Raw genomic sequence first — 20,713 nt, forward strand, 5'->3', positions numbered from 1 at the left:
TGATGATGATGATAGTGATGGTGGTGTTGTTGATTATGATGATGGAGATGATGGTGTTGTTGTTGTTTATGATGATGATGTTGATGATGTTGAAGATGATGGTGTTGGTGATGATGGAGATGCTGGTGGTGTTGATGATGATTATGATGATGATGATGATGGTGGTGTTGTTGTTTATGATGATGATGTTGAAGATGATGGTGCTGGTGATGATGATGATGATGGTGGGGATGATGATGATTATAATAGTGTTGATGATAATGACGATGGTGATGATCTTTGAAAACTGAATTGTTTTCTTTCATTTTATATTAATATGATGGCAGGGAACATGAAATTAACTATTTTTTATGATGGCGACAACGTACAATAGATAATAATGATGGTGTTATTGTTAACAATCACGATGGTAATGATGATCAATTATTTTATATATGGTGGCAGGAAACGTGGAATTAACTATTTTTGAAGATGATGATGATGATGATGATAATTATGACAACGATGATGATGATGGTGTTGTTGCGAGGGCGTGTGGCGCAGGGTGTTGTGGACTACTGATCGTGAGACCGAGGTTCGAATCCAACTCTCGCAGCATATCCTTAGGCAAGATACTTTACTTACGTTTGCCTCTCTCCACCCAGGTGTATAAATGGGTACCCGGTTAGATCAAGACACAACTTTGCGCTGATTACTAACTGCATTATGGGAGTATGTTTCTATACGTGTTTGATCCAAAAAATGACTGGGGTAATAATGTTCAGCGCATTGAAAGCTTGCTTATATGCGCTATATAAGAATGAACTATTACTGCATTATTATTATTGATGGCAGTGTTGATGATGACGGCGATAATATTTATTATTATGATTTGATTAATGATGATGATGAGATGACGATGGTGATGAATGGTTCTTTCAATATTTTACTAAATATATGATGCCAGATAATGCTAAATTAACTATATTTGATTATGATGACATTGAGGATGATATTATATGATGATGATGATAATTTTGATGATGATTATTATGATGATGATAATCATACTTACGACGATGTTGATGATAATGAGAATGATGATGTTGAAGATGATAGTTATGATATTGATTATTATGATGATGACGATGTTGATGATAATGGTGATATTGATGATGATGATGATGATAATAATGATTTATGTAATGTAATGTTTTGGGTAAATACAAAATACCCACACAAAGGATAAAATACAAACGATAGGAAAAGTAGTAATAATAATAAAAACACCGATAACATTCAATTACCCCTAGGCATAGATCATACAGATACGTGAATTGAATTGCACATGTAGTATAATTCAAACAATTAAAATTGAAAATTGATTAACCTAATGAACATTATATATAAAACCTGTAGGCCTATTATAAAGTAAGATTAATATTTTTCTAATAAGACAATTTATGAAAGAGGAAAAACATGATGTATTGTATTATGCTCTCTAGTGGTTGCTGTTGGCGACGATTGTCGATATACTATGCACATCAGGGATGTAAAATAAACCAGAAATTCTTTGAAAGTAGTTTTAGGTTATTGTTGTTGTTATTAGTATCATTGTTTTCGCTCAGAAATACATCCAATGGCGGTGTACAGCATAGTGATGGAAGAAAAATACTCAAGCATTTTGGATAAAAGATAATTTTTAAGATGTGACGGGAAAGTCTGAATTCCTCACTTTGTTCGGCAAGCGATTTCAAAGTTTCGGAGCAACAACACTGAACGATCTGTCTGATAAAGGCATCAACAAAAAATAAAATGTTTTAATTAATGACATTCATATTGTCTAAACGCTTGTTACTAGATATTGAGTGACAGTAGCACATGAAAGACAAGTTAAAACTGTAGCATAACCACTTTAAGATAATGTTGTGTCATGTCAATTGTATGCTGCTGTGATGGCGCTAGTTACAATCCGTTATGCTCTACCCGTCGTCCACTGTGATTAGAGGGTTGAATCCGGTATGCTGTATGCACGAATAGTATATACCGGTTCTCTAAATCAAATTCAGACGATATTTACTGTTTTCGATTTTTACACATACATTGTTTGTAAGCATCTCTATAGTGAGTGTAATACTGCATAAATCATAAACACGTGGTGTTGTGGGAAACAGCTTTATTTATATGTAATCCAGTCATACTCAGTTTGTATATGTGCAAACACAATGTTAACATAAAACTATACCTAAAACCACAATTAACATAGAATTGTTGTGTCTCATTTCTTATGCAGTAAAAATATATAAGGATAACAATGGTTCACATTCTGTTAACTTATCGCTAACGTAGAAGATATATGTACATTAGTTTTTGTAAATATTAAGCTTGTTCATGCCTTGGTATTGAGTGAAGAAAACGCGTTCCTACGCAATATTAACGCGATAGCTGTAATAAATTGTAATAAAGTGCGAAGGTGTGCGATAATTACAGTACAGTCTCATAGATTTTTTAAAGTGTTGAAAAAACGCGTTAGTACTTGACGTAAACTCGTTTTAAGCATGTCAACATACTGTCTCATATCCAGGTTCTTTATCTGTTTTTTTACAGTTAACCGACGAGCCATGGAAACTATCCGTTTCAATGTTCAGAAGCTGTCGAAGTTTGTATGGAAGACAGCCTTTTACGCCATTTCTTAATTGCTCATTAACAAACATGTATATTATCGGATTAGCACACGAGTTGGCGTACGCCATCAGGACAAAACCCTGGTATGTAGCGGAGTAAAGATATTCTTCCTCTACCAGATCGAGTATGTAAGCGAAATGCAACACCTGATCAGGAGTCCAGCATATAATAAAAATAACAACGACTATAATGACCATCCGTATCATTTTTCGTCTAGCTCTCATCAGCGAAACACCAGGGTTTCTAGATGACGTGTTACGTCGCATCAGATTGTCGGCTTGATTTTTTAAATTATAGATGATCTTCAAATTTACAACCACCATAATACACACGGGTAGGAAATATTGTAACATGAACAAACATACACCAATAAAAATTCGGAACACTTCGTTAGGCCACTTGATTTGACATTTACAGTCTATAACATCGGTAATGTATATACTGTATGTATAAAATACGAAGGAGAATAAACATACGGCCAGTACTATGTATTTCAATCTGGTTAATTTAAATATATACTTATATTTTGTTGGATGGATTACTGCAACATATCGATCAACAGTTAAAACAGTTAAAAGCAGTACGGAAGCAAAAACAGATACCCACAGCAGTAAGGATGAAAAGATTACCTTGCAATATAAATTTCCCATTGTCGTATTTTCAACGTAATCTTTACGCGGGATCGGTATCATAGCAACTGATGAAATGAGATCGGCTGCTGCAAGGCAGACGATAAAATACGATGCAGAGTTACGTATTAGGTGCTTCTTTAGGTATACTGCTACCACAATACCATTACCAGAGATACCAAGAACGGCAAAGATCAGTCGGCACGTTGTCTCCCAATCCCAAAAGTTCTTCTTAATCTCATCTGATCGAGATATACATGGGTCATCATCAGGTGTAGTGAGATTCAAATAATCTGTCATAGAATATGTAACAGCCATAATAATTACTTTTTAGCAACACTATACGTCTGTTGTGCAGGTCCGTTTTCGTAATTAGGCAAGTTTCCTTCATACGGCATACGAACGTTTTGATTGATTGGTTTAACGTCAATCTATTTTATACCTCATAAAAGATATAATGAACATAATCCTCCTTGTAAGTTTTCTTGGGCTGAATACATCGTCTGCTATATGTTGTATACAAGAACACGAGTGATTTACTCCGTTTCAAAATACTCTATTGTCACAACGATTTCCGGATTGAATAGCATGAAATACGCGGCAACTGGATCAACTAGATCTAACTCACTCGTCACCATTGGTCCAGGATTGGTCTGCAAATCAAAAGAAAACAGAAATAAATCATATCAAAATAACTACTTATTTTCTGTCCAATGGTTTAATAATACTCTATGGTAATGGACGTTTAGCGAATCATGTAATTAGGATCACGTATCTGATATTTTAGCATAATATAGCACACGTTACTAAAAAAATTATGACTACGTAAGTCTCATTTGTGACAACCTAATTAACATGTGGGAGTGCACGTATCTATCGCACCAGGAATCATAAAAATATGCGAAAGATGTACAGTACAACATAATTCATACATACACTTTCTTCTTATTATTATTTATTTATTTTATTTATTTACTAGGTAATATGCCCGCGTGTAACATCAAACAGGGTAGACATTTTTACTATGAATTGTATAGAACAACATCACCGGCTCTAGAAACACTAATTCTGCTGACAAGTCCAATCGGGAGTCCAACGCTCTGTCTACACTATCAAACTTTATGTGTAAAAAAATGTGATTTGCCAATGTATGACGATGATGACGTCATATAACTTACCATATTTGGGAACATCACACTTTTTTTTGGTCAAACTAGTTTGTAGACAGAGCTTTATTGCAAAGATTGTAAACGTGAACTTTAAATGGTCGTATTACCTAAAACATATTGCAGATGTTTATAAAATTACTGTACATAAATATTTAAACAAATAAATGAACAGAACTCATCCGCAGCAGATAAGTACTTAGCTTAGTTAAATAATATTTTGGACCTAAGGTTATTGTTAATGACGGGATTGGGCCATATAAACGTGAACTTTAAATGGTAAAATTATTAAATACAGATAATGAATAAATTATCAAGTTAACTTTCACCTATGATGATTCAGTCAGACAGTACTAAGCGTCTCCATGAACCAATTAGTATAACAACCTGTTTATAAATATTCCAATTAACTTTGTGTTATTTCTGGCTAATTGGGATATTGCTAATTAGAGAATCTATAAAAGATCGGATGAGAAAAAAAGATGTAGACATTTTTAAGAATAAAAATAACTATTTTCTGTAAATTGACAATTGGATGGTTATTGAATAATATAATTATATTGTTTTAATAGTAGTAATAATAATAAATGTTTAAATAAATACAGAATACAGAATACAGAAATGTATTGGTCCAAAAGGAAATTCGTTTCGTTGACAAGATCTCAAACAATGGAAAGGAAAAAAGGAAAGCAAAATGTAGCAATTTCAAGAATAAATAATAATGTGGTTGTTGAAAATTATTTTACTAAATTATTAATACGGTAATTAAAACTGGTTTTAAATAAAAGAAAATATGCATAAAACATTAGTTAAAAGAAACTAATTTAAGTGATGATATTGAATTAATTGACACGTATACATATCATGAAATGATATTAGTATTAGTTTATATTATTATTTGTGTTGCATAGTATAATATTGAAACGAATGATAATGACTTCTGTTCTGGTGGTCAACAAGAAAATGCAAATCACTTAAAGGCGATTCAAACCATTGTCTTCAAGATTGTGAAACTATAAAAGACAAAGAGACAAAGAGCTAGCTCAATATTAATAATGGTTATTCGGTCACCAATGAATAATAGGATTGAGAATTTAGGCTAAAGCCCAATCAGATTCTGCACTCACTCCATAATAAAATACAGATAAAATAAAACATATAGGACTATATACAAGAAAAATAAACAATTGTACCACAAATAAAACTATACATAACATGAAATAACATGTTTTGTCAAAGCATCCTTGAATATCAAAATTGGTGGTGAACTTTTTATGTAATTTGGTAGGCCTATTTGCTCCCATAGGAAACAAAATACAGAATTATAAGTATTGCCTTTCACTAGTTTCGATATACTCATTGAATGAATGTGGACAGTAACCTTTCAACACCTTAAATCCTACTAAGAGTTTATGTAATTTAAAAACGCCTTCAATAGATAATATTTCCAGAACTTGTGATGTGTCCCAAGAACCTTTCTAAATATTATATCCTTGTTGCTTACCTTTGTATTATACTTGCTGTTCTATTATTACGAGACTTCTCAAATGGCTATCCTAACGTATTTGGAAGAGAGACAACACACGGCACAATAGTAAGTGAATTTTGGAAGGTTTTAGTAAGGTGACAAACTACGAGAATACTTACGAGAATCAGATAACAATGCAACCCACGTTCTGTCGGAATAATTACAATTTGTAGTGATTTATCACGCTCATATGCATTCCTTCCTTCTTAGGTTATTGATAATAGGCCCTTAGTACTTCCCTGGTCTTAGATTACTAAAGATACGTTCCCCTTAGATACAGGCCAATATTTAACTACAAGTAAATGCTACAAAAATCATAATGAGGAAGATAATTTACAGACTAGGTCTATTTGGAAAATGTTGCCGTGTTAAATTGTTATTAATATTGCACGTAGACATAAACGTCAATTTGAAAGTAAATGATACCTTATGATTTACGATTAGAGATCTTTCGATTTTGAGATGGCCTAGAAACTAGGACTTACAACGTTAACGTTTCTGCTTATCAGTGGTATCCGCACAAGAAGGTAGGGCTATTAAACAATGATCAACGAAAGTGAGAAAAAATTGAAACGAAAATGACTGTCAACGCGGAGAACAAAAATCGAAGTGGAGTAGTATTGAAGGAGTAATATATTATTCCAAATTAATCATAAACAATAATTGTAAAACATAATGTGAAAGTAGTTAGCATGAACAACATAATGCAGTTTGGATATTCCTGTATATAATTATGTATAGGCCTAGATTATATATATATTCAATAATGTTAATTGAAATCACTGAAAACCCATTACGGAGGAGTCATTGTACTAAAAGTAATTATTTCATAATATTATGTTTGATAATCCTGAACAATACTCGACAATTGGGAAAATGATACGTAATAGTGCATGGTATCGAATGTCATCATACATAAGATTGCTTATCCGTCGTGTAAATGTGATAAAGAAATCACATATAAGTCTCATCACTAGTAATACGCTTCTTATACAATGCATGAATATCAATTAGCGATTTGGGGGAAATTCTAGGCTTTTAAACATTACATCATGATTGTAACATAGGGTTAATTCAGGAGAAATTTAATAACCTGGTAAGTTGGCCTCATAAACCATTATTTGCTACCTTTGGTAGGCAGGTCACTAATATACCCGGATTATAAAATATAGTAAAATCTGATTAAAAGCAGGAATTTCATAGTTTTAATCAATATTTCCTTTTAAAACTGACCTCACAGAAACAACGTTAAAATAAATATGAAAAAGAAATTAATCGAAAGCGAGTAAACGCCAAACATAACTTGCAATGTAATGGTTTGATTCGATAGCATTGTGTCTATTTTTACCCTCAAGGTATTTAGATAGAAGAAAATGTATAACCTTTTTTCGGTCTAAAACATTAACATCTTTATGTTCAGTTCCCGTCTTGGTGAAAACATTTTATGTGAAATAATAATTTATATTTCACAAATCTCATTAAAGAACCATAGCAAAAACACTTTCAGATATGACTATACATGTACTACTAAAATTCCATTTTATACATGATAAGTAACATTAGGAGCTAGTTTGCTATATAAAAATATCTTATCATAAATTGGCTCACCGTATTAATACACATAAACACAAATACGTCGTCGTTTAACACAAGTAAAAAGCAATATACAGTTTTGGAAAAAGGTATTTGATTATAAAAAAATAATAAACAAAACTATGCATTTGAATTGCGTTCATAACAGAATGAAGTATAAATTAAGAGAAAAATTGAGATTGAAAACATAATTTAATTATTAAAATATATTCACATATCTAGTTTCAAATACAAATAGATATAGTAACAAAGAAACTGAAAGCAATACCGTTACCATAGACTGGTTATAAAAAGGGCAAATAATTGTTATTGTTGCAGGTTTATAACTTATCAAAAGTAATACACAACATTATTCTGTTTGATGTCTAGCGCAAGATATTGAAATATTTATATGCAAATAACTGTAAATACAATAATTATATTAAAATATTGTACATATAATTGCAAATAGTGCCACATAAAAATGAGCCGAATTATTGTTTTATAAAAACAATGAAACTAGGGAGTTGCAACAGCCGCTAGGAGTGAAAAGAGAAAACTATCAAGAATCGTATTGTAGTTTTGACGTATGGTCAAGAATTAATAAAATAAAAAGTGGTTCAGAATTGAGATTTTCAATTTAATCCGTGACCACATACCTAGTAGTGGTTGAAATTTGGTAAGATTCCGTCATTTAGTTTTGACGTTATCCTACTAACAGAGACATTATGAAACAAGGCCATATAGATGGCTGCAGTCGTGTGCTTAGTGTTTACCGACCGACCGACCAACCTACCAACTGACCGAAATTACTGAACATGTTTAAAAATGTTGAAATGTTTAAAAACAGTTATATTTTTTTAATTTACACGTGCGTAGCCTGTCACTTTTGACGTGCTCGTATAACGTAATTTCGAGTTGAAAAGTAAGTCAAGAAAACAGAAATCGGGCAAAAAGAGTGCGCAATAACATTTAACGTGCAGTGCGCGCGCAAAAACGCTTAAAATTGCCTGAAACGTACTCTTATTTCATCGAAAATAAATTTTGAAAATTTTAAGCGCGCGTACGCATGCGTTACATGCGCTACGCACGTAATTTTATTGCCATATGATGATTTATGCCCTGAAATTTATGAGTACCAAATTTTATTTAATTGTGATTCATGGTTGTGAAGATATGATTACAAACGTGATTTCGTTAAATCGTGCGTAGACCGCGTAATTTTTTATTGCGCACCGTGAAAACATAACCACATCGATTCCTGGCCATAAGGAATATACTGTGAAAAATTGACTTAGCTAGATTAAACTGATATCAAGATAAGGTCAGAAAGCGATAAAACGCATAGTGATACCGGACCGACAGACCGACTGACCGACAGACCAACCGACCAACCGACATAGTGAACTATAGAGTCGCTTCCATGCGACTAAAGCTAGATTAAACTGATATCAAGATAGGGTCAGAAAGCGATAAAACGCATAGTGATACCGGACCAACAGACCGACCGACCGACCGACATAGTGAACTATAGAGTCGCTTCCACGCGACTAAAAAGGTAGAGGCCTGTTAATTTATCATGTCACAGACTCTTAAATGAATAGTGAACATAGCCATAGCAGCTGTTGATAGCCAACTCTAAATAAAATCGAATGATACGTAAGAGTTCATTGTAAATAAAAACTGAATTAATTACGTAATAAAAAGAATACGAAGTGATTAAGTGATACGATAAAAACATAATTTAACAGAGATCGTATATCTTAATTACGTTTTATATTATTGTTCACACTTGTTATTAAGCCTCTACTTAATTGAGTTTTAAGTTATGTTATTTTGTGATTTTCATTTTTAAAATATTTAATGCAAAAATTAGTTTTAGTTTAGTTGTTTCAGCAAATACATTTTCAAATTGCTTCATGTTTTTACAAATAATATCTTTGATTAAATCTTCTTCTGCTGAAAAAAAGAAATAAAGTTTTTAGTCGCGTGGACGCGACTCTATAGTTCACTATTTTGGTCGGTCTGTCTGTCGGTCCGGTATCACTATGCGTTTTAGCACGCGACTTATGGCTGTTGGCCTTGTTTTGTGTTATGTTACTGTAGACATTTATACATATGTTGCTGATTTTGTATTGCTGTAGAGATCCATATCTTCTAAGAAGAAGAACACAGTTTCTTGTATTTTGCAACGTACATTGAATATTAAAAAACAAGGAAGTAGGCCTAAATTTAGCTAAACGGACTTTAGATGTCACATTGTATCCTTAAGCTGTCTGTCTACACTATTAAACTTTATGTGACAAAACAATGTGATGGAAATGATAATGTCGTATCGCTACCATATTTTAGGAACATTAGTTTGATAGTGTAGACAGAGCATACGTCTGTATCGACGGACTTTAATGTAAACTTTAATTACTTTTGTACTATCTATAGAATTATAACCCAAGGATAGTGTTATATATGGATTGATCTAATTATGATATCTAATAACCAATGTCAGCGGCCTACTTTTCTTTTATGTACAGGCCTACTCTACCAAGGCAATCATTTACTAAACGCCTTTAATGTTTCTTTTCAACAGGTCATCAGAGTTAATAGTGTGCTTATCATCCAATCAAATGAATGTTTGTGTTAATTAAGTTTTGGTGATAGTATACTTACTTTAATAGCTTGAACATTTAATATCTTAATAGTTAGTAGATAAAACTGCTGCGGCACACGTTGTGTAAAGTACATATTCTTAAATAGCTGCATTTAACCTATCTTATATAACTGTGGTTGAGGGAACGGAAACCATGTTAAATAGGCCTAAAATGTTACAGTATTATCTAACAAATACCTAATAAATATCTGAAAAGATCTATGACTTGTGTTAGTCATCAACTAATGTTTGTTCACCAACATAGAGCGACGAATGATTACAAAATGTTGCAACATATAGTTTATGATTTACTGACTTAATAAGTACAGACGATTTGAATGTTAGTCAATGCATTTACATTTAGAAATCTTAAAAATAGATAGATTACCTTGAAATAATGTTTCGTCTGCTAGTGCAGTGATAGTTCGGTACTTAACATAATTATTTGTCTGATCGACTAATACCTAATTTCCATTTTCCAAATTATAACGCAATTGGGAATTATATGTTTCACAACTATTTTTATAGAATGTATACGCAATACGTCCCTTGTAATTAACGTGTGCACTTTTCTGTAGTACTATTATGCTGTTCCGTGATCTAAAAAAACGACAATAATGCGTGGTTCCCATTGGCGACGCAACACAAGGACGTAACGCAACGCAAGTGAATTGACCAATCACAACCGATGGCTTATTCGCTTGTGATTGCTAACTGCATATAACTTCGCTTGTCATTGGTTAAAACGTTTCCGTTGCGTTTACGTCATTGCGTTACGTTCTAGTGGGAACCAAGCTTTAGGATGCAACTTCATATAGAATAATAAAAATGCCAGTCTGCTAGCAAGTACATATATTCCAATCCACTGGTACCAGTAATGAACAACAAAAAATCGTCATATTTGTGACGTCACCAATACTTATTAAAATCTCGAGTTATCTTTATCGACAGAACTAATAAATAGCACGCTTATTGTCGCTCTGCATTTTGCCAAGTAGTCCCTGTGTGTTCTCAATATATTTTTGTTAAGTTCTTTTAACTTATTCTTTAACTTATTTGCCCACTAGCCACACATCTCAATTAAATATATGATGTTTATTAAAATGTGCTCATCAATTATTTATGGAAGCTAGTTAATAAAAAAACAAAAGTTATCTAGGCCTATTTCTTTCATGATTGGTCAAGTTTGGAGGTGACGCTTTGAACAAATTCTAGGTATTTGATATACCGAGATGACAGATTAGTATTGTTCAATTTTAAACTTAATCAAAACAAACCTTTTTATATAAATTCTAAAATCAATTTACTATGGTCAAAGATGGAAAGAATAAATCAGTACATAAACAACATTATGTCAATGCTTCGACAGGTTTATTATGATTTATCATCAACTGTGTTTTTTTTTTATTCTTTTGGGTTAAGTATCATGTTTACATTAAATTCTTGAACAAACACTTCCACTCATTCTGCAAAATTGAGGGAGTTATAAAACAAAACATTTTAATAGCAATTGACCTACAAATTCCATGAAATGCAATTATCGTATGATTTATTAGTTTATTTTAATATTCCAATGAATAATAATATTGTGGATTTTATGTGTAGGCCTATACATAATCTCATTAAGTATCAGAACATATTTTATAAGATTATCAAGGTACCGTCATTAAGCCCCTTAATTGGCTACTGGACACGCACGTAACTACAATTCTGACGCCAAAAACGACATCCCACAAAGCTCTAAAGTACGTGTATGCCTATTTAACTAAATTGCACAGTAATATTAATAATAATGATAATAGTATGTTTTATTAGTACAGTAAACTTGTTTCTAGCGGCAGCGCTTATAGTCACAACCTCTTCCAAAACCGAGAATTTTAACCAGAAAGTGAAAATTATGCGCAGAAAGGACTTAACATAATAGAACACAATATGATGGTACAGTAGGTTGAACACAAAGAAAGACCGACATTGAATTTCACTTTCTGTAAAGTGTTATCCTTGTTAATTGAAATATGTTATTGATATGGTTGACTACGAACGGTAGCCTATACATGTTTATTAAATAATTATTATCATTTTAATGCAGCGCTTGACACTACTAAACACTAAGATTACTGATTGTAGAATAATGCGTTGTTCTAAGCCGCTGAAAAGTCACTGAAATTTAAAAATCTCTATTTGTTTGTGAAATATCCCCATATGCTACTACTGCCACGCCCGCACATAGCTGGTAGAAATGAAGCATTGAATTACCTTAAAATCTTTTCCACAATTGGTGGTGCTACATACTATAGACCTATCACTATTGTTAGGCTAATTGTATAGAGGGCAGGTTAGTCGTCTACAGAGGGCGTGCTATATCCGGTTTCAGATAGGGAATTTTATCGACGTTTTCAGACCAGTTTTTTAACTGCTTCAGATAGTAAAGTAATAGTATTACCAGGGAAGAGTGACATATCACTCTTCAATGGTATTAGTCTTTGATTGTTTGATTCTTTCTGATCAGTATGTGGTTTACAATGCAATCCACTCACCGAAAAGAATATACACCAGTCAATAGAGCGCAGGATACAACCGGTTATGGATAAAAACTATTCAGTTCGGACTTTAGTTCTACTCATCCAAATAGAGCAGTATCCTACATCATCATAACGAAATGGTTCAATGATTCTCGGTACTGTCATATAGGAATAATTATTCGCTAATACAACATCACATGTGTTTCACATATCTTTTATTAAATCATTTACCATAACCTAACTGAGATGCTGTATATACTGGGCAAATATTGTGGAGAAACAGCACCGGTAATCGGGTATACCGTATTACACTGTTATAGTTTATACTAGTTATACTTTTAAGAGGCATTGACATTTACGTCAATTATATAATTTACGGTGACGAAAGGTAAAGTAACATACGTTACAAATTGATTTAATATGAACACTACATCCCGGCATTATGATAATTTATGACATCAACTACATAAAATACCAGTATACAATATAACACATTAACCTTGTACACAACCCACATAAGCTTATATTTTCTCCTGAACAGTGTTCACTTTCAGCATGACCTCACTAGAAACGAAGATTACGTGTGTTTAAATTACATCAATCTATTCATTTATCCATCCAAATTAACTAAATAGACGTCGTATTCTTTAACATATACCTTTCAGTCATTATTCAAGTTACGCAAGTATTATGGCATGCGCCATTGATACTTTAATGCGAAAGAAAACAGCTGCAGATATAAAAATGTCTATGTCACATTATACGCCCGAGTGATATGTCAAAAGGTGTAGAAAACAGTTGTTTTAGAATTATACTATATTAATAAATGTCAGAGTGAAACAACATAAAACAGCAAGTTAAATAGACGGCGTTGAAATCATGAACGAAATAAAATAATGCTAGGTACTACTGTAGCTAAACCTTGTTTTGTTTATGTGGATATTTTATGACTAAATTGCCGTGCAGGCGATCGTTAAATACTGATTGATTTATTGGTATTGATTACTCGTGGTTTGCTGTTTTTTGCTTGTTTATTGATCGACTGACTTTGACTGATTATTATTAATAGATAAAATAAGGAATAACTGGACAGAATTATTGTATACTTCAAATATATAATATTCATTTTAACACACACAAAACTGTGAGAAACTGCTGTACTGAAACTAGTCATCTATCTGATGTGATGTGCAATGTTCTTTATTAGTACTTTGAAGTTCGATTTGAAATTACCCAATTCAGTTTCTATCACATGATATGCGCACAACCCCATTGTTGGTTTTGCGGCATAGAACCCCTCCAAAACTAATTCAATTTCAACATGTTTATCCACGTCACGGATCAACATTATATTGTGTATTTTGAATTAGTATGTATTACATCGGTCGGTATTGCAACTATGTCAATTTTAATTAAAGGTCATGTAAAATAGTATTAAAGGTGTCTGGAAAACATTAAAATGTATGCCTATTTTAACTCATGTATTTATATGTTACTATACATTTCGGTATAAAGCTTAATTTTACTTTTCCAAATACAGATTAGGGAATTGCATGTATATGACAGCAGCCATAGTAATATACACGTAATGTATACATTAATTTAAAATAAACATTTAAAACAGCTTAAAAGTTGACTGTAGACAAGCTAAGACAAGGAGGATAAAAATAACTCATTGTGTATCGCCTGTAGCGCCCGATATCACGTGACTTAGTGAAGGACGTTTAGAGAATGATACAATAGTAATGATACTGCGAAGACAATACAAAAACACATAATTGACTTTTGTGGCCATATTAATGTCAGATAAATCTATATGCGATTTTTGTTTCATATTTTATTACGCTCGCGCTTTCATGAATCCGAAGTATACCGCAATAAAAAAACGACACATTCCAAAAAAATAGAATTATGAGATAACGAAACATTACAGTTTGTTTCTTCTCTAGATAATGTTGGTGTTATTGGTTTTTCTTGCTGAGAAGATGATAATAAATATTCTAAAGGCTAGATATCATATTTCTAAAATGAGATTTTATATTTTGTGTATATACCTGCGGTCTATTACTTGTGTGGGAGTTACATATGAATTGTATGGCAACAGTTAATTGTTACCATATGATTTATATTATCTACATATTTTCAATAATATTTTCTATTTTAAAATCCAAGATGGCGATCCAGGGAGAGTGAAATTTTACTCTTCTTTGGCTCCCACTATAAACCATGTATAAAAGGATCTTCGACTGTAATTTCAATCTATTGCATGACGGTCTCAAATTCATTTAGGGCACTAGGTTTTTGAAAATAATTAGGCCCATCTTTAGTAGCAGGATAACATGCAAGAATATGATACAATTGTCCCGTATAGGCTACAATTCAATCTTCCGTAAGTTTTTTTTAATGTTTAGTACCGTATATCTTTATTTGGAATTGTTTTTTTATTTTCATAGAGACGGCCTTGTATTGTATTTCGAGTTTTATTGTATCGGTGCTTCAAAAGTGTATGTTACAAAATAATAAACCTGTATTACAATGTTATATAATACGCTTAACAAAGTTACGGTGCATTTTCTAAGATGTGTATGTTTACGTCATGCTTACCGCGCAGCTACACTCGACCCAAACACGTAAAAATGACTTATGATCGTTACTCGTGTTTTAAAGAAGTTTCCGCTAGAGAAAACTATAACGTATACTGTACTATTTGTTTCAATTTTCACGAGTTTCATCGAGTGCGGGTTGTGTAAACCTGCCCGACAATTGCGTGAAAACTGCTCCAAAGAGATTTCGTGCGTTAACAATGCACATATTACAGTAATATAATGTGTGGTAATACATAATGAAATGTAATGTTAGTTACATATAAAATGTAGCACAGTGTAGGAATATTAACAGTAATTCTGATTCTCATCAAATTATAATTCCTTACATCATGGACTTAACGTGTTAATATTATTAGGTTCTGTAATATGACTTGAAATGTACAACAAAATATGCTGTATTAAGTTACGTAGTATTTTTGAAAAGGTCATGAATATAACATATTTAACATAGATATACATAAGTTAAAATGCCAACATGAAAGAAATTTCGATATTAAAACAATGTCGTACAAAGATTGTTCTTAAAATCAGAACGATCATTATGGTGATTGTCACCCTGTCCCACCTGGAACTATAATTGACCAACCAAGTACGCACAAATGCTAACCACTGCATAACACAGAAAGGGAAGAAAATTAAACTGGCAGCCCAGAGAGCCTAGGTTTCAATATATAACTATATGAATATGGTGTAGGTTACTAAATGTAATTAAAAATGGGTCCCTGCCGGGTACACCCCGCTGCGTATTATAGACGTGGGGGACCAAGAAAGGCTCATCTAACCAAATGTCTCTGGGCTGCCTGTCTATTAATATTGATCTGGTATTCATTTCATAGCTAAACCCACAATTCGATCATGGACGTGTGTTATAGAAAAGCACTACGCTCGTCATAATAACACGTACTTCGGTTAGATTCTATCCTAAGAATTCTCGCTTATAGGGACATAAAAACATTATCTACAGTAATCTTCGGTCAACATTATTATGCTTGCGCTTTGACTAAATGTATCGAGGTCTAATCTGACGATTTAATGCAACAGAGTTTTAGGCTTATAGCCAATCCAATGAAGAATATATTTTACTCCGGTCTATAAAACATTTGATACAACTAAGTAGAGAAAATAATCTTATGGGTTGCACATTTATTGCAACATTACATTTATATTATAGTTCGATGCTCATGCTAACTGAACATGATGTGCTGGCGGAACTGTGAATATGTGTGTGTAATTCTTGTTATAGTCCACTGGGTTGTGCGAGATGGTAATGTGAAGAATAATATTGAAATCAAGTAATATATATTGAGTTCAAATCTGGGCAACGGCGGTCTATAAACAAAAGTTCAGACAACAGGAAAAGAAAGGCTTGGTCACTCACTACAAAATTTCATTATGAATAATATAGTTTTAAATATTAGATTAAACTTATGTACTACAATCAAAACTTCATCAGCATTGGTGCAAATTAATATTTTAGGTTGTGATTGTGGTGGACGATATTGTGGATAATTTTCTGTTTGATGTTTGGCACAAATATAAGCGTGCGTTTTTGTGGGGTTTTTTTGAGTGAGTGATAGATAACAATAATAGGATTATTATAAGTTAGTTGGTTTCCTAGTTTGAATGTTGGCAGCGGCTATTTAGTACATTTGTTATTATATATTTCAACAGAAGGTCTATCGCTTGAAAGATTACAGATTTAATAGAGTGTCTGTGGTGGTTGCCGTGGACAGAGAGATGGCACAACTAGTTAACAATAAACATTATATTGGAGACTAGCACATAATACATAGACATAATAGATAATAATAATGGAAACAGTTAACAGGTCACACATGTCTTGAAAAAAAAATTTTGACCAATGATACTGAGATAATGCACGAGAAAAGCGCGGCAAATAATGCCCAGTGCGAAATGATTGATTGATTGAAATATATTGATTGAAATATTTATTTATACTGGGTAACCTCTTCAGTCAAAGACTGGTCTCCCAGAGGGCCCAGTTGGTGATCAGTGGCTGTGAGTGTACTAGTACACCGGGGTAACCCCCTACTCGTCTCGAAAGATGTACTAGGTTCTTTAAAGTGTACACGAGCTAGATGTGTACACTGGACCTACGGTTTATAGTCCTTATCCGAGAAGACTCTTTCTACCACCAGAACCATGGAGTGGGTGAGCCTCGAACCCCTACCGATGTTATGGCTACGTAATTACGGTTCCACTGTCTTAACCGCTCGGCCACTCACTCACTCGCAAATGGAATTTGCCAAGTTTGTTTTAGGCACTTTAAGGTTGAATTTATCAATGGATGGAGACAGACAGTGGCTAGGTTGATACATTGATATAATATCTTCAATTATCAGAAATAATAATAGTTCTTAGTAGAATTATTCCGGCTGACTGAACCAAATATTCACAAAGCACAAGAAGCATCAGTCACTTTCGTTTGTTAAGTTGGGCATACCTTATGAAATGGAAAAGCTTCTTTTCTGAAAAGCTGATAAATCCTAAAATATCAGATGCCTGTATCAATAATATCGAATGACACACACTGTATAAAATATGTGAATCTAAGCCATTAACATTACCTGTTAATATACGACGATGAAAGATGGTTGGCCAAATCGAGTTGATGGGTGGACATATTCCGTATACAAACACCTTATCGTCATACCATCACTATACGCTTTTCTCTTTCAAGTAATATATTTCACGTTTAAAAAAAATATACTGTAAAAAGTATACAAAAATTAAAGAAAATAATTGTTCTGATGAATGACATTAAAGCCCCATTCCCTACTTTTTTAGATCTAATTTAAGATCACAAACTATATTTAATGTAAAAATAATACTATATGGTCCTATTGCGATAACTTTTTTCGTCTTTAAACGGTTAAAAATGTGAAAAATAAATCGATTTTAATAATTATAGCGGCCCGCTATAAATCCCAAAATGCATTGCGCGTGGATTGATATTGTTGTTTTTCACCTGTAATTCGCCCACTTTTCGATCGATCGTGAAGCCAAAACAAATGGAAGACTTTTTACTTTTCAGCGAAAATACCGGGTTTTCCCCAATTTGTATCAACGGAGTCTGGCAAAAATAGAAAGACAATTAATGCAGCAACTATACAACGTCAGGCTAGGTATATAGCTAGCGTACGATGTTCGTACGTTACCGATGTTTACCAGCTAGGCCTACAAAACTAAGCCTAGCTAGGCTAGGCCTGAGACCGTCCACGAGAGGTCGATCGCCGCGAGCTACTTAGGTAGTGCATTGTTTCTCACTTTTTATCATAATTTACCATAAAACGTACATTTAAGACAAAGAATGACATGGTTTAATGTTTTTAAAGTGATATATATGTATTATTTTCCAAAAAACGTCCAAAATTGCAGGGAAGGGGTCTTTAAATTTTGGAATAAGAGCAATATGGCCTAAAAAATATGCCGAACTGAATATATTTGCATTGCAAATATCCAAATTGAGAGAGGTGAGTGGCAGTTTATTTATTACAATTACAATTTTACAGTAGAATAGTTGCCTATTATAGATATTGTCTAATGGTATTTAAATAGATGATAAAACATTAAAACAATATATTTAAAACAAAGAAACATTTGTTCAGTTATTAGTTAAGAGAGAACTCACAAAGAGCGAAAAGGGGGTAAAAATAAAATAAAACGCGTGGGTGTTCAAAATCTACAAACACCTAAGAATAATGAATTAAAACATAACATTGGCGAACAGTTGTTGATTGAACTGTGCTTTTAATGGGAAACTGATCTGCCTAAGGTGTTTGATTTACCATTTATAAAGGATTCTATTTATTTATATAATTGTTGACATTTAAAGGATAACATGATGTAAAGGCACAAGGGAAGGATGCAATTACTTTCTGATGATACATGTAAACTAGCTTTGAGGTCATAGGTCATTTATTTAAAAAAAAATAAAGAACATACAGTAGACTAGAAGTCTGATGTATACATACAAGAAAATTATTTTCTAGCAATATTTCCAGAAGAAAACATTCAATTACGGCCTATAATTAACTTGTTTTCGGATACAAGGAAATTATACAATGTCGTTACAAAATAAACACATTTTAGGGTATCTTCAATTTTATACCTAATAACATTTCCATGTTCTATATGATGTTTCTTTCATAACATCCACATTATCAAGAATTTTGATCCTAAACAAATTTGCATATTATAGTTTTGATTTTGTAGAAATAACTATTTATCTATATGTCTTTATTTAAAGGTTTTTTTCCCCTAAAAACTGGAAAAATGAAGATTAATTTTTGGTAAAATACTTTGAATGGTTTATTTCGCAGTTTTAATGAAGTTAATACTTCCTTATAAAATAAACTAATAAAAAGAAAAAAAAACTTTTTCATTCAACCAAAAACCCACTATAAAGAGATACTCAACAAAAACAATTTTTTAGGGGGACAATAAACTGTCGTTTAAGATGGTATCAAATTATTGCTGAAAAAATGTCCAGACTTTGACTAAATAGGTCATCGTCAGGACATCAAAGATTTTATAACGTGACCACAAGTTTAATTTTGTTGCTGAGATAATGATCTATTTAAAAAAACATGGATTTTAGATATCAATAAATATTTTCACGTCTGTTATTATCTGAAATTTAAATTGCTTTTGTTTGCTTTGCGTTTAAAACATATGTTGCAGGTGGAAAAGAACACCGCATACTAAATCATTATATATCAAGCTTGCGATTTGACCAATGACAAACGATATGTTATTCGAATTGTCGCTTGTCATTGGTAAATTCGCTTTCGTCGCGTCTACGTGCTTGTATTGCGTCTCTATGCTTCAGTAAGAATATGCAGATATTATAAACTATAATATCTCTATGGTAAGACGGCCGATACATTCAATGATACCAGCGTAACATGTAATACTGTATAAAAGATTTTTTTCACTTTGTTATGGCAAATGTCTTCATACAGTATCGAGATATATACGACTGAGAATCGTTTGGCAAGAAGCCTCTTACCTAAACTGTACCATTTAAATTATCAGCAGAAGATGTGTACGTGTCTGCTTATAGTGAGTCGAAGTGGAAATGGTTTTGAAAAGAATCGCCTAATACACAGAACAATCTTTGATTACAGACTTAATGTTACTTGTGGGATACATTTGGAAACATTAATCTTGGGTTTTAAATAATACACTTTGCCTGGTCACAATTAAAGAAAATAATGGGACATTTTAATAGCTTTCCGAGAAAATGTTGATTGACAGCCACAATGTACTTACTGTATCCTTTGAACCAATAAATTCCCTGAAAAGGGAAAGAAGTATCCAATTAACTTGACGACACTGCTATTACGCGCGGTCACA

At 32.7% G+C, this 20,713-nt stretch overlaps 1 protein-coding gene across 1 annotated transcript; it reads right to left on the reverse strand.

The window, feature by feature from the left end:
• Positions 1-2,173: 2,173 nt before the first annotated feature.
• Positions 2,174-3,881, reverse strand: LOC140055186 (kappa-type opioid receptor-like). The gene has a single exon (XM_072100438.1). The coding sequence runs from the start codon at positions 3,609-3,611 to the stop codon at positions 2,541-2,543; it is 1,071 nt and encodes a 356-aa protein (XP_071956539.1). The 5' UTR covers positions 3,612-3,881; the 3' UTR covers positions 2,174-2,540.
• Positions 3,882-20,713: the final 16,832 nt, after the last annotated feature.

Source organism: Antedon mediterranea, chromosome 1, assembly GCF_964355755.1.
Source record: "Antedon mediterranea chromosome 1, ecAntMedi1.1, whole genome shotgun sequence".
In the NCBI taxonomy this organism is placed as follows: domain Eukaryota; kingdom Metazoa; phylum Echinodermata; class Crinoidea; order Comatulida; family Antedonidae; genus Antedon; species Antedon mediterranea.